Below are 15,095 nucleotides of genomic sequence, written 5' to 3'. Positions count from 1 at the left end.
AAAAAAAAAAAAAAAAAAAAAAAAAGCAAGAGGAACAAACCACAGAGAGCAAGACAGTAAACAGCACCCATCCAAGGAATTCACATCAGCGCCTGCCTTCAGGATCCTGCCCTGTGTGAGTTCCTGTCCTGATTTCCTTTGATGATAAACAGCAATATGGAACTGTAAGCCAAACAAACTCCTTTCTCCCCAACTTGCTTTTGGTCACAATGTGTCATCTAAGCAATGACAACCCTAACTAGGCCAATCTCGTCCAGCTGTATTAACAGCTGTCTGTTTCTGCACTTCAGAAGCTGTACTGCAAAACATTCCTCCACGAATGAAGGTCAGGGCAATGTGAAATCTAACACGACAGACTATGCAGTCTGCATGTCCTAGCTCAGGGGCACAACACAAGTTTTTATAGTTCCCTTGGAAACACAGGCAGCGTACACAGAGAAAACAGAAAACAGCTTTACAAATGCAAAAATCAAACCTGGTTTTTGAGACAAGACTTTGCGCTGGAAGTCTAGCAGGGCACATACTCACATGAGAAGCTGCAGGGTCAGTCCCCAAAACCACAAGTACCACTCTGGTTTTAACGTATACCTAGGTGTTGGGTGATATCTTCTAGTTTGTTTGTTACTACTGCACACCATCTGTGAGGGGTGGTGGGTAATGACTGTTCTTGGCCGCCCGCCCCCCCAGTGCTGAGAGTGCAGAAATGTGCCACCACACTTGGGCCCTACAACTTCTGACTGTGAACATATAGATATATATATGTATATCTAATGAATGAAGAAAACAAATGAATGTATATGTTGGGGTTGAGCCAGAACATAAAAAGTTTACCTATAAATAATAAACAGATTTGCAAAATGTGCTATAGATGAGTAGCTTTAATGTTTATGCTTTTGAAATGCATGAATAAATAAACATGCAATGGTCTGTGTAGAAGACTTAGCGGGTAAAAAACTCCCGCCACAAACCTGAGGGACTGAGGTCATTCCCCAGGACCCACCTGGTGGAAGGAAAACTCATCTTCACATGCATGCGGTTTCACTCCCAATAAATAAATGTAGTAATGAAAATATAAAGAACATACTCCTAAATATTAACTGATCATCATGCTTGTAATTCCAGCACTTGGGAGATTAGATAGGAGGCTGTCGCCTAATTCAGGGTCATTCTGAAATACACAGTCACCTTGAGGCCAGCCTGTGGCACACAGTCAGATAGTATGCCTCGAAAACAAAGATCTGAATATTAACTGAAATGCTCGCAAAGGGGGTTTAAAATTAATGAGCACTGATTTGTCTCCATTTCAAAAGAGACAAAGATACAAACTCTATTGTCTCTCATTTTTGAATTTTTATGAAAATATTTTTACTACCTTATAAGGCTGGTCATTCACTTTTTCTAAACTGGATTATCTAAAATAAGTGAGATAAATGGTTCATAAAGCTGAAATAGCTTTAGAAGAGGTGCAGCATTCTGCTTGACCATTGTTAGGAGAGTCACAGCAGCAACAGCAGTGTGGGCAGTGCTGGGTGCCTAGAATTCTTTGTCTCTGGCTGTAGAACTCATGTATGTTTAACAATAAAAATCTGAATTTAATAATAATCACCATAAAAACTGATCTTTGATTTCACGCAAAAACTATGAGACACTACTGTTTAATTATCATTCATTTGTATTCTGTAAACATTTCCCTTGAAACAGTTGGGTTACCACCCCAAATAATCCCATTCACTGGGGCCACCATGGCATAAGGGTCAAAGCTCAGAAGGGCCCTGAAAAGTCATTACCTGTAGTGTCACTGTGGCTATATGATGCTCTTTGCCTACAGTAACCAGGACAGCAAGGATTCTCAGGAACAATATACAATCAGAGATAGAGAGATAGAGAGACCGAGGTAGGCGACCTCAAAGCCACCCAATAAAACAGTGTGCACTGTCCAGGAGACCAGTGTGAGCCTCTCTAGGGAAGCACCCTCAGCTTAGAACGCAGGTATCCCATTGACCGAGGAAAGAGTGTGCAAACACTGGAAGGACCAAGGGAAGCAGGAAGTTCAGAAGGGTGGGGAGAAATGATCAGGGAATGACATAGCCGTGTATGGATGTCACAGTGACTTCCATTTGCATAATTTTCCTAATTACAATAAACTAAAATGTGGCAAATATGCAAAAATTAAAACAAAAGACAACAAAAATTCAGGGAAACAGGCAACTATGGGTGAAAATTCAATATTTGGACTTAGACTGCCCATAAACCTGTATGTTAGTGTGCTGGAAGCACTGGATCAAGAAATTTAGAAAATAACTATGAAGGCACAAGGATGGAATCATAAAAAAACAAGCAAGCTGCGAGTGTCTATAAAAAATGACTAGGCAAGCAACTGTTAAGAATGAAAAATATTTAATATAGCTAAAGATAATATACAAGATAATATAAAAGTAAATTATACTGAATAGTATATATGAAAATCAAATTATGAAAACTACATGAATTAAGAAATATTAGGGCTACATAGTGAGACTATCTAAAACACAGGAAAAATGAAGAGAAATATGCAAAATAGAGACTTCAATATGGCTCAGCATGTAAAAAAAGTTTTGCTGCCAAGCTTTACAATCTCAGTTTGGTCCCCAGAAACCCACAGTGCCTGACTTCCAAAAGTTGTTCTCTACCTCCACATGTATTCATGTACACACATGCACCTGCATGCACACACAAACACATTTATTTAAAAAAAAAGTTTAAAAAAAAGAGAGAGAAAAGAGAAGCAGGAGAGACGGCAGAATGGCAGGAGACCAGCACTCAGTCCCAGCACCCGCATCAGGTGACCCATGGAAGCTCAAGGGCTTTGCAGGCACGTGGTACGTGTAAACTCATGGAGGCGCACACACAAATTTTAAAAAACAAAACAATAATATATGAATGAAATAAAGAGGTCTGACATACATTGTCAGAATCCTACAAAGAATTGAGAAGACAGAGAAGCAAGGTACATAAACATAAGGTGGTTAAAGTCTTCTAGAACTGTTCAAGACAGTTTATTATAAAGCCTAGCATGGGGGCATACATCTGTGATCCCCGCACTTGGGAGGCCCAGGCAGAAGGACTGCAAGTTTTGTTTTTGTCTTTATTTTTGTTTTTTGTTGTTGTTCTTTGAAGACAGGGTTTCTCTGTGTAGCCTTGGCTGTACTGGAATTTGCTCTGTAGTTCAGGCTGGCCTAGAACTCAAAGATCTGCCTGCCTCTGCCTCTGCGTGCTAGGAATAGAGTGAGTGAGTGAGTGCGTGTGTGTGAGAGAGAGAGAAAGAAAGAGAGACAGAGACAGAGACAGACGTGGATGCCAGAGGTCAACGTCAGGTATCCTTCCTTATTTTCTGAGACAAGGTCTCACAGACTAAGCTAGACTAGCTGGCCCTTGGGCCCCATGGACCCTCCTGTCTCTGCCTCCCCAGTGCAGGGATTACAAATGCGTGCTACAATTGGCTTTTTAAATGAGTTCTGGACTCTGGATTCAGGTCTTCATGCTCATGTAACAAGCACTTTAGCAACTGTGTTTGTTAGCTTACTAGCTCCTATTTTAATTATCTCACTTCTCCTTTCAAACCCTCCCACACATCTTCCTTGCCATTTCAAATTCATAGCTTCTTCTTTTATTAATTGTTACATGTACATATATTCCTAAATATAAGCTGCCTAGTCTGTATCATGTTACTTGTATGTATACAAGCTTTCATACATACATATGTATTGGATACTAGCTGGTGTGCTCTTCCCTGGAGAAGACTATTTTTCCTGATCAGCATTCCTCAGTTGCCTACAGTTCTGTGGTCTTGAGGCCTAGTGGTCTTTCTCCCACTCATTTTGGAATGTCCTTGTCCAGCTCATGCTTAGGCAGTTGTGCTGGCAAGACTTTATGGACACATCTTCTGATACTATCAGGAGACTCACCCTCACAGCAAACTCCTGATCCTCTGGCTCTCAGAATCTTTCTGTCCCCTTTCACAATGTCCCCGGAGCCTTCTGAGTGGGAGTTGTTTTGAAGATGTATCCACTGGGCCTGGCTCCACAGCTGCACTGTACTTGGTTGTGGTTTTCTGTAATAGTCTCTATCTTTGCAAAAATAAGGGGTGAGGACCACACTTTCTAGCTAGATCCTGGGAGGGAGGGAGGTGCCCCTATCTTTTTGTTAATTGTGGTAAAATACACAACACAAAATGAGATCATTTCCTGTTACCCTACACATACCTGCAACCCGAGCCGGCAGGGTGCTGCTCTGCCATGCACACTGGGCTATTCTGCCCCTTTGAGTTTTTCTAAGACTCTGAAACTTTGTCAGCCTTGTTGGATGAGCTACCGAAACAAGGTTATTTCTCTCAAGGCCCCACTGCCAATTACATTTAGCACAAACACATCATTTCCCCCCCAAGTAAGTTGTCAGTTGTGTAAAGGCATGCCCAGTCATGTTGATGTTTGTATCTTCCTTTTCCTGCCTAGTGAATGACTTGGTCTGAAGAAATAACAACTTGGTAAGCACCGTCTATTCAGAGGGAATTCCTATGCAGGTCTGGAAACAACCAACAGAGCCCAAGAGCCATAAGCTAATGCTCCTCCCAATGCTCCTGGTATTCAGACTCACCTGTTCTGGCTGGCAAAAGATGCCTGGTCTATAGGCAAGATGCTCTCAGGCCATGGGGCAGTTTGATTTGGAGGAGCTTGCTGTTGATTATACTGAGGTCCTCCCATGTTCATTTCTAACTCCGAAGGCCCTAAAAAAGAGGCAGGAGAAAGAAAAAAGAAAACCTAAAATCTTCTATCTTATGATTGAGAAAGCACACACTTTTATTGTATAATAGCAAATAAAATTGCTGGTTATGGAAAATGAGAAGGCAGAAGCAGTAACAGTGAAAATCAGACCATACAGTTCTGGTGTGACATACAAATGAAACCAATAAATAAGGTTAATGCCTCCTACCTTAGGGCATGTCCACATCAGCAGTAATAGCAGGGATCCCCATTCTCTTAAAGCTTTTGTTTGTATGGTACATACAGAAAACACTAACTCATTTTTAAAATATCACAAAATCAGTAAGTATATATTAATGTAATTATGTTTTCATGCCATGGTTTAACATTTGTGCAACAGCTTATACACAATTTCCAACTCACTTCCACACTGAATCCTACAGTGCAGGACTTCTGCCAGACTCCACTGGGTGCCTGCAGAAGACAGGAGTGAAGAGGACCTGGGCCAGGCCTTACAGACACCCTGCAAGGTACTGGAGAACAGAAGCACTGGCCTAGCCCATGTGCACCCGAGCTGTCACTAGTCGTACTTCAGGGCGCACACTCAGACACACTTCCTTCTGTGGCTCTAAAACAGCATGACCTTACACGTCACTGTGTACCAATGACCTCTACTACAACAGACAATTTTTTTGTTGGGCTGAATTGATGGCTTTGTTGAACTTATTCACAACTAGAGAAATTCAGCTGCATGCTAAGCCTTACAGAGACATATTGGAAGGTTTCAAAAATGAGATGCCCTTCAGCGAGGAATGCAAATAAATTAAATTTCTATATATACCAAGTACACACATTTAATCCTAGTTCTCAGGAGCCAAAGGTAGGTGGATCCCTGTGAGTTCAAGACCAGTCTGGTCTACAGAGAGAGTTCCAGGACAGCCAGAGCTACACAGAAAAATTATGTCTCGGAAAACAAACAAAAATTTCTACATACAAGATCCATTATTGTGACTTTCATAAACATCATAAAATTGTCTCTTTAATTTTTCATAGAAATCTGGGTTTATATTTAACATTTTCATATTTAGCATTTTCAAATGACACAAACTTAAGTTTGGGAATCACTTACTACTTTGAGTACACATGTAGAAATGTAATTATGAACGCCACTCTCAGAAATATTGAATCAAAATACACACAGCAATGCAATACCTATGGAGGAAACCTGATGTCAGAGTTCTGATGAGAAGCCTGTTACTCGTCAGTACAATTCTGCACTTTCTTGTGAATGTTAGTACTTCCTGTGCAATATCTGCCAAACGTTTACAAACACAGGCTTTTCAGAATGGAGCTAATACACAATATCAGAGGAAGGTCCTGTGCCTGTGGTTAAAAATAATAATGCCAAGTAGGAGTTTTCTGACCACTGATCTTTTTTTTTTCTCTTTGAAATGGGGTCTCCTTTAGCTCAAGCAGACCTCAAAGTAGACCTCTCTATGTTGCTGAGAATGGTGAACTTCTGATCCTCCTGCCACCACAAGCCAAGTGTTGGGATTACAGGTGTGCACATTAGTATTTTAATGTAACAGTTTTCCTGAGATAAGTTTCAAGTGTACCACCCAGTAGGTATCAGTGTGTTCAGTTGTACAACCATCTACTGCATCAATACTGGCACATTTCCACCTGTATGAAAGGAAAACCTTGTCGCGAGGAGTTACTTCCCACTCCCTTTCAGGCCTTTAGCCTTAGGTGACCAGGATATCCTAGACAAATACGCACAAATTCACTGTAATAATGTGAACTGTCTCCAACAGAATCCTAGAGATCCTAAAGTGCTGTGTGATGCTCTATAAGAGGCCGTGTCATCGGTGAGGCCTGGGAAAGAGTCTGACTTCACGGCCTGGCTAGAGGGCCTTGGAGGACCAGGATGACTGTGTATAGAGTTCGACATTACAGCTGCATCAACTGTCTCTACCTTTAAGCTATCATATGGACGCTTATGTATGCATGTGTACAGCATTCATGTGATATTCTAATGATTTTGCCTCCAAATTAAAATTTTGCAATTACTTTATGATTCTACAAGGTTCTAGCAAAATCCCATTCAGGACAGCTTCACATCAGAGGATCACCTACAATACAAGCCAGACGCCAGTCTGGAAGGACCCATGAGCTGACACTCAGAGACCAGAGAGTGCTGCACTGCCTTACCTATGTTCATGACCTGAGACTGAAGCATCTGTCTTTGGCCAGGCTGGCTGTTGGCTCGCATGGGGATGCTGGCTGTTGGGTTCCGAATCATGCCTCCTTGGATTGGCCGGTTCATGGCACCAGTAGTAGCAGCACAAGTGACTCTCACAGCTGTACTCTGTGGTGCCCATTCCCCAGAAGGCATGGCGGGCCGAGAAGTGCTACTGCCAATCATTCCTGCATGCAAGGCAGAGGAAACTGAGAGATGCAGACATTGAAAACAGCACATGAACAAATACCAGACCTACCTACCTAAGACTCAAACCATGACAGTAAACTGCTGTCGCCCAACAGCAACTCCCTCCCTGGGACAGATGTGGGCCCTTGGCTAAGACGTAAGAAATGGCAATTACCACAGTTTTCATGACACAAATCTGCTATGGTTCAGAAGAGCAGTTAACACTCTTCCCATATGTACTGAGAGCAGGTGCTGCGGCAAGTGGGTAACCCCACCTTCCTTCCTCAGGAAGTGAATCACATTAGCTGACACACACGTCAGAGCCTTGCTTTCCAAAAAGGAGGCGAGGCGAGGACAAGGGAAGAACTGACAATCAATTCCAAAATTATCAACCCTGACCAGAGAACATCCTGCAGAGCCTAGGGATGATTTAAACATCTTCACATTCCTTTCAGTTTATCAGAGCTCGCAAACTGGAAATGCAGGCATGTTCACTGTGCGACCATTAAGCTAGGCTGTCACACCACAGGCATTGGGTAAAACTTAAGGAACCTAGTACTTAGAGACTGCCCTTGGTAAATTCTGAAGACCATTCTGACAAAGTCCTGGAGGCTGAGGGATTCCAGGCTCCTGGACCACTGCACTCCTGACTGTGCAGATGCAGAATGGTGAGGACAGGTGTGAGAGAGCCCTTTACACTGCACATTTGATCACATGGAACAATGAGCACTCAGCATCACCATGCAGGATTTAGGGTTTGTTCTATTAGTGTCTATGCCCTGGATGTTGGCAACAGCCAAGAACAGGCTAAGATTTGCTGATGGGGTAGACTCAGAAATGATATCTCTTTACTTTGAAATATTTGACACAGGGAATATAAAGATAGTGCATATATATCTTCCTTCCAATTACTTTATTTGGGTCAAGCAACTACAAATTTGGTATAATTAACATATGCACAGAACATGGGTCCTTCTTCACATGAAACAAGGATGTGCTGGCGTGGTGGAGAATGAAGAGCAATCAGAGTTAAAAACTGCGACAGGATTAACACACATAAAACATTTTATATTATTTTTAATCTGCAAAAAAGATACTATGGGAGAAAACATAGTTTGTTTTTCAAAATTATCTACTATGTAAATAGCATAATAAGATTATAGACAGCAGGAAGGTGAAATTATCTATAACTCAAAAATATTAGTGCAATGAGAATGGATGTTATTCCTTTGGGCATTTGGTTTAAGAAGCAGAGGGAGCCCACCATGTGATCTTTACAGCCTGGGCACCAATAGGTCCGAACACCCAGTTTAGGTAAGCCCATCCATCTTTGCAGTCCTAGGGTCCTCCTACATAAGACTCCTCCAACAACGCAGAACATCCTTTGTAGGGAGCTACCCTAGTGAGTCATCAGCCACTCTTCTCAACAATATTTATATAAATCAGTATTTAAGAGTGACAAAGTGAATATGGTTTTTATGAAAACACTATTTTGTGAATCTAATTTAGTGAGGCAGTCAGTGTGCGGCACATCGTAAGCAGTCAATACTTGCTGACTGAATAAAGTGACAGAGTACAACTCATGTTTCCCCTGATTCTACCTCAGTGATAGCAAATACACTCTGATCTTCAGTTAACTAAAATGGTAATTAATGTACAGGGATTACAGACTTAGCTAAAAAAAGAAAGAACTAAAACACCCACAACTGTAAGTTCTTTTTATAATATCTCCTTATTTCTATGCCCAAGTCTCTAATACGTCATTGAGACAAAGGAAGAAAGCTATAAATTACGAGTAGCTCTTCATGAGGGTAGCCAGCATCCTTCTAGATGTTTAACAAACACTGTTCCAAGGCCCCAGGTGCTGTGAGTTCAGGCCTGACTTCTATGGCAACCGCAGCAGAAGCAGGGACCACCTAGGAAATGTGCCTGGAGAATGTGTGGACATTGGAAAACTACAGCAGGTCAAGGTCCAGCTAGATCACAGGCAAGTTCTTAAACCTCCAGGAAGCCTCCCTGAATCAGGGCTGGAGGTTTTTGCTAGGCTGGGCCAGGCCCATCACTACTTAAAAGTCATAGTTTTCATAGGGGTTGTGCTGTGGTCTCAAACCAATGTGCTCATTTAATCTTGTCCTGGCCTGAAGCTATGAAAACCAGAAGACAAAAGCCAATAAAACAAAAGCAGAACACATAAAAATCTATGGCTCAAGTCACCCTTCAGCCTTAGCCTCCTGCATATTAAGACTACAACGAAAAGGCAAAAAGTTAGGCAAAAAGACCTGCATTTTTAACTCATTTTTTTTCCTGGGTGGAAACAGGACCTAGAATTGTGGAAGACTGGTGGATTTAAACTTCCATTCTGAAATATTCCAAATACATCAATACATTTTTGCGGATATCCAGCTATTTTACATATGCCCTTTCATTTACCCTTCCGTGTTCAGACCAACAGCTGGGATGGAAGTGAAGGAAGTCTGGACAAGACTGATGCTCAGAAACCTCAGAGCAGCAGTTGAAGGATGACCTGGTCATCTTGCTGGAGTGGCTTCCCACAGGCCACACTCAGGGACTCTGGGACTCTGTAGGGTTTCCAGCTTGACAGATAGCTGACAACACGTCCAAGGGAAGTTGTAGTACTCTGATGTGCATGAACACACCGTTAAGTTACACAACCCACCAATAAGCACCAGTTGAGCCCTTACCTGTGCTATTGTTCCCTAAGTTTCCTTGGCTTCCTAGCATCCCTTGATTACCCATCATTCCTGGCTGAGGTATCACTGAGTAGGGGCTATTGTTTCTGATTGGTGGGAAAGGTCCAGCACCAGTTGGGCTTTGCAATGTGATGTCAAGTGGTAAGTTCTGGTTTGGCAATAACCTGCCCAGTTGCCCTGGTCGTGGGTTATTAAAAGCTAAGGAGAAAACAAATGAAAATTGAAGGTTAATAAAGGACAATGAAAAAGAATATTACCAATAGTAGCGTTTAGGGAAACTGTCACCTGTAAAATGACAAAGATGCGTACCAGGGACCAACTACCCACATGAAAGACAAGTCACATACAGAACACATATGCAGCATATGTGATCATCAACAGGTCTCTGCTCTAACTCTAAATAAATAGACTTATTAGGTAATATCAAGTACTTCGTTTTCTTTTAACTTTATAAACAGACTACAATAGCACCATTAAGAGGCGGGGACTTTGTAGTCTATGGTAGAAATAAAACATCCAGAAAAACTAAGGCTGGGAATGGACATTACGTGCCATGCTCAGTCCTGCCTTCCTGGGGTCAGTTACCTGGCCATTCACTAAGTCAGTCCCATTGAGATCTCTAAAGAGAGGAGGAGCTGTGAGGCCTCACGTGCTCTTTGCTAGCTCTTTGGGTTAATGAGAAGTATCTTGTGTTTCCTTCCTTACTCTCTCAGTTCTTTAGCTTTGTGATTGCCCTGGTTAAACAAAAATTCATCTTTCCTTTCCCTTTTCCAGAACGGCCAGGAACCTTGCAAGAAAGGATTTAGTCTCTAAAGACAGCCATTCTCTGTTTTCTTGAGAACAGTGCTAGGTACCAGCTCATTTATCTGAGGTGGGAATAGTCACTGTGTTTACCAGCACTGAAGAGGTTGTCTTTCTGTAAACATGGGTGTGCTATAGAAAAACTGTTCTCTCCACAAAACTAAAAACTTCAGCCAGGATCAAGTTTGCTGTCTAAGTGATCAGAGCGAATAGCATTTTTTACTTAGCTCAAACAAATTTAAAATAAGATTCCTAAATGGCAGAGCAAGGCATTTGATTTGTGAGCAGCCTTTTCTGATCAATTAAATTTAAAAATAAGGCTGGAGAGATGGCTCAGCGGTTAAGAGCATTGCCTGCTCTTCCGAAGGTCCCGAGTTAAATTCCCAGCAACCACATGGTGGTTCCCAACCATCTGTAATGAGGTCTGCTACTGCCCTCTTCATACACACAGACAGAATATTAGATACATAATAAATTTAAAAAAAATTTAAAAGCCTATAAAAAATAAATAAATTTTAAAAATAATCTAATTTCTTTTTTGAGACCAGGTCTCACTAGGTAGCTCAGGTTGGCCCTGAACTCATCCTCCTCCTATCTTAGCTGCATGCCTGGGATTACTGTCATGCATGCAGTACCATGCCTGGCTTGAATCTTCCTTCCTATTGCAGTGGGCAAAGAAATCTCAGGAGGACCAGAATCCTTCTGAGCACTGACAGACCAAGACAGTAGATGGTGCTGTTTTATCACAAAAAACCTCCAAGTAACTAAACTGAGGCAGACTTTAATAATAAATGGGAAATTTTTCAGCAAAGCCGGTAACAGCGCATACTCACTGCTCTGTGACATTCGCAGCGCTGCTTTCTGGGCTCCAACAGGTGCAACGGGACTGCTGTCCGCGGTGAGTTGCATGAGGTCATTGATGATGGCTTGCTTGTCAACTGACCCAGCAGGGGCTCCTGGCCTTGTGTCTGGGAAAAGCTGTGGTAATTGACTATTTTGCAAATCATCCAAAATCTCTTCCAGGTTGTCCAGCTCGCTGCCAGGCTGCAGTTAACAAACAGAAGTGTACATCCAGGCCCATGCTGCAAGAGGGATCTCACCCCCACCATGGGCAGCCACAGACCTAACCATCAAAAGGGACCCCGCCAGGTGAAAAAAAGCAGGCATGAGCAAATGTCATGCCTAACAATGAATCAACCATCTTTCATAACTCAATCCACCAAGTGCTGTAATCCAATCTCTGAGCCCTGACTCCCTCATCTAGAAACCAGAACCCGAAAGAAAACTGTTTCCCACCTTGTGACTTACCGACAGTTTATATATTCCCTGTATTTTATACAAACCACCCCATTAATTATGAGTAGGTATATCTCCAATTTCCTAGAGTTGGACTGTGACTTACAGTTTGGATCTAGGTTTGGTGGTTACGTTTTCCGAAGGTAACAATAAAGCTGGTGAAAATACGGTCTAATGAACGATGACTATTTCCTTGGGGGTGCTGTAAAATACGCTTAAAGGACTCAGGAACTAGGTCTTGCTTTTCAATTTGAATTTCGATTTTTGTTTGCTTTTATTTTATGTTTTGAAGGACAGTGGTTTTCTCATTAACCAGCTTAGGTTACAAGATATACAGAAGCAGATGCTGACCAAACACAGCACTTATTAACTTGATCTACTTTATTTTAGCTAGATCTAACCTCCTATTTTTCCTTTTTCGCCTTCTTTCCTTCCAGACAAACTAAATTATAAACTGCCTTAAACAAAATAAACTTATTATCAAGGCTGGACTTGAACTTGCAGTGTTGTGTTCTGCCTCCTGAGGCATATGTTTCATGTCTAGCCTATAGAGACTTCTAGTGACAGGGTTTCTCTGTGTAATAGCCTTGGCTGTCCTGCAGACCCCAAGGGTCTTGACCTCACAGAGATCAGAGTGCTGAGGTTAAAGGTGTGCGCCACCGCTGTTCTCAGCATAAACTCATTTTGTTTCTAAAACCTGATTGTAATTTTGCTACTGTTATGAATTATAATGTAAGCCTGTGTTTTCCGCTGCTCTGTGCAGTTCTGTCTGTCCTAGAATTCTCTATAGACCAGGCTGCCTGCTTCTGCTTCCTTAATGCTGGGATTAAAGGCATGCGCCACCATGCCTACCCATGGTTTTTTTGTAAACTATTTCTGTGTAATATGCTAAGTACATATAAACGTAAATACATGTAGTTTAACAACACAGACACATAATATTATATCCATATATTAAGATATATCTGAATAACTAAAATCAATTTATTTAAAAAAAAAATGAGACAGGGTCTCATATAGCCCAGTTTGGTCTTCAACTCCCTCTGTATGAAAGTCTGGCTTTTAATTCCTTTTTTTTTTTTTTTTTTTTTTGGTTTTTCAAGACAGGGTTTCTCTGTGGCTTTGGAGCCTGTCCTGGAACTAGCTCTGTAGACCAGGCTGGTCTCGAACTCCCAGAGATCCGCCTACCTCTGCCTCCCGAGTGCTGGGATTAAAGGTGTGCGCCACCACCGCCCCGCTGGCTTTTAATTCTTGACCTTCCATCTTCTACCTTCTAAGTGCTGGGATTATAGATATGTGGGAAATGCCTAGCTCAAATAACTTATAACTAAGTTGAGCTACCCACCCCTTATTTCTAAAAAGATATGTATTAAAGTTAAACCAGCTTTCAAGCTTTGATTTCTGAGTTCAAGTATCTATGTGAGTGTACATGCAGCTCAGTGGTAAAGCTTGTCCGAGAGGCTTGGGGTCAATTTCCAACATAGGAAAGGAGGAAGAGGGGGACGTTAACAGCACAGCTCTAACTTGAGAAACAACACCTCTGAGAGCTCTGTAGGGTTTTTCCTCGTGGTTCTGTAGACTCACACCTCTGGACACTGTCTGAATTCATCCAGGCTAACATCTCAAGCTGCACATCAACTTAGAGACACGGCTTTACTCCTTGTCAGTTTTGCAATATGCATTCAACACTGATTTGTTTATCAGTTCTTATGCCCCCCGCCTGACGTGACATTGACCCTGAATTTACAATCCTCCTGTCCCAGTGTTGGGATTACAGAAGCACACCACTGTGCCTGGCTGTAAGCTTATTTTAAATATTCTTAAAAGAGATAGATCACAGCGTATCCATACCCTTTGGGCAGATTGATTTTAGCACTTTCTTCATTATTCATGTAAGTTTTAGAAGCGCTGAAATGTGGTAACTTGATGCTTCTGAGAGAAAACCTATAGTTTTGTAGTTTCTATCCCACAGAAGGTCTTTCAGACCCTACCAACTGTGTTAGGAACATTTTCTTTGTAAGACAAAGAGATCAATGCCTTCCTTAAAAATGCTTGGAGACACTTCAAAGTTTCAGTTAGGCATCTATCTGAATGCTCAAATTAGCCTCATCAATTTGAGTACTTAGTTTCAACTATTTCTGGCAGAAAGTGAGGCAGAAAGATTTTATGAAAGTTCTACAAAATGAAAAATAGACTTGATTTCCTTAAGTTTTCAATTTTCTGTTTTTATGATTTTTGTGTCAACTCAACTCGTTCTCTAAAGGAAATAAAGGACCACATGAGTTAATGATACGGCATGCCCATTAATTACAAAGTACTTCTTGAAACTATTTTAAATAAAAAATACAGTTATTATAGTATTTGCTCAGCAGAGAACTGTGAAGGAATTCTACTGTATCTGGAGGGTAACTCCCGGGCACTCCCAGTTTAAAATGTGGTTTGCCTTCCTAATGGAGTCAAGCAGAGCAGCAGGAGAACACAGGAGTGAAAGAGTTGGTAGGCTGAATGCCAGCCACACTCCACTGTGTAAATAACACACGACTTACGGCAGTAAATACACTGCAAATGTTTCTGTTTCCTGTTTGCTATGAAATGGTGTAGAAACATCTTGTTTAAATGCTCCACCCTATTTTTAAATGCTATTTTAGTTATAATAATACGCGCCACCAAAGTACTTCCTGACTTTAAAAAGCTAGTAATACATTAAAGACACACAGTTATTTTTTTCTTCCGAGTCAAAATGAGACAGTCAATCCAGGTTTCCTATCTGTTTTTGCTTACTTAATTCTATATCTCTGAATTGAAAATCTAAGGAACCTGGACAGCAGGTGGCAGGAGATCTCCTCCTTAGGGAACAAGGAAGGAGAGCTGAGGTGAGAGAATCACTTTTTTTTTCCTCTCTCATGCTAACTGATCTAAATTTAGGTGAAACAGACTTCCTGTGGTAACTTTTCTCGTTGCTGTTTTTGACGTTGAAATGGCCCTGTGAAGATGTACTTTAGAGGGTGTTTGGGAGAGAGTAGCAAGAAGGTGAGTGAGCAAGGGGCTAGATTCCATTAAGGAAAATATAATTCCTGTGTGTGTGTGTGTGTGTGTGTGTGTGTGTGTGTGTGTGTGTGT

The 15,095-nt window shown here is 41.6% G+C and overlaps 1 protein-coding gene across 3 annotated transcripts in view; it reads right to left on the bottom strand.

Moving 5' to 3' along the window:
* The window catches only part of Ncoa2 (nuclear receptor coactivator 2), a 222,814-nt gene that overhangs the window by 15,610 nt on the left and 192,109 nt on the right, over positions 1-15,095 (bottom strand). For 2 of the 3 annotated variants that reach the window (XM_005361880.3, XM_026786560.1), the window contains 4 exons: positions 11,513-11,723; positions 9,870-10,076; positions 6,951-7,166; positions 4,633-4,762 (listed from right to left, as the gene is read on the bottom strand). In XM_005361880.3, coding sequence (XP_005361937.1) covers positions 4,633-4,762; positions 6,951-7,166; positions 9,870-10,076; positions 11,513-11,723 — 764 coding nt within the window. The remainder of the gene's footprint in view (positions 1-4,632; positions 4,763-6,950; positions 7,167-9,869; positions 10,077-11,512; positions 11,724-15,095) is intronic. The other variant, XM_013351868.2, reaches the window with a different exon arrangement.

Source organism: Microtus ochrogaster, linkage group LG5 (genome assembly GCF_000317375.1).
Source record: "Microtus ochrogaster isolate Prairie Vole_2 linkage group LG5, MicOch1.0, whole genome shotgun sequence".
NCBI classification, from domain to species: Eukaryota; Metazoa; Chordata; class Mammalia; order Rodentia; family Cricetidae; genus Microtus; species Microtus ochrogaster.
Note: the sequence above shows the minus strand (reverse complement) of the source record. Positions and strands in the feature narration are given on the sequence as shown.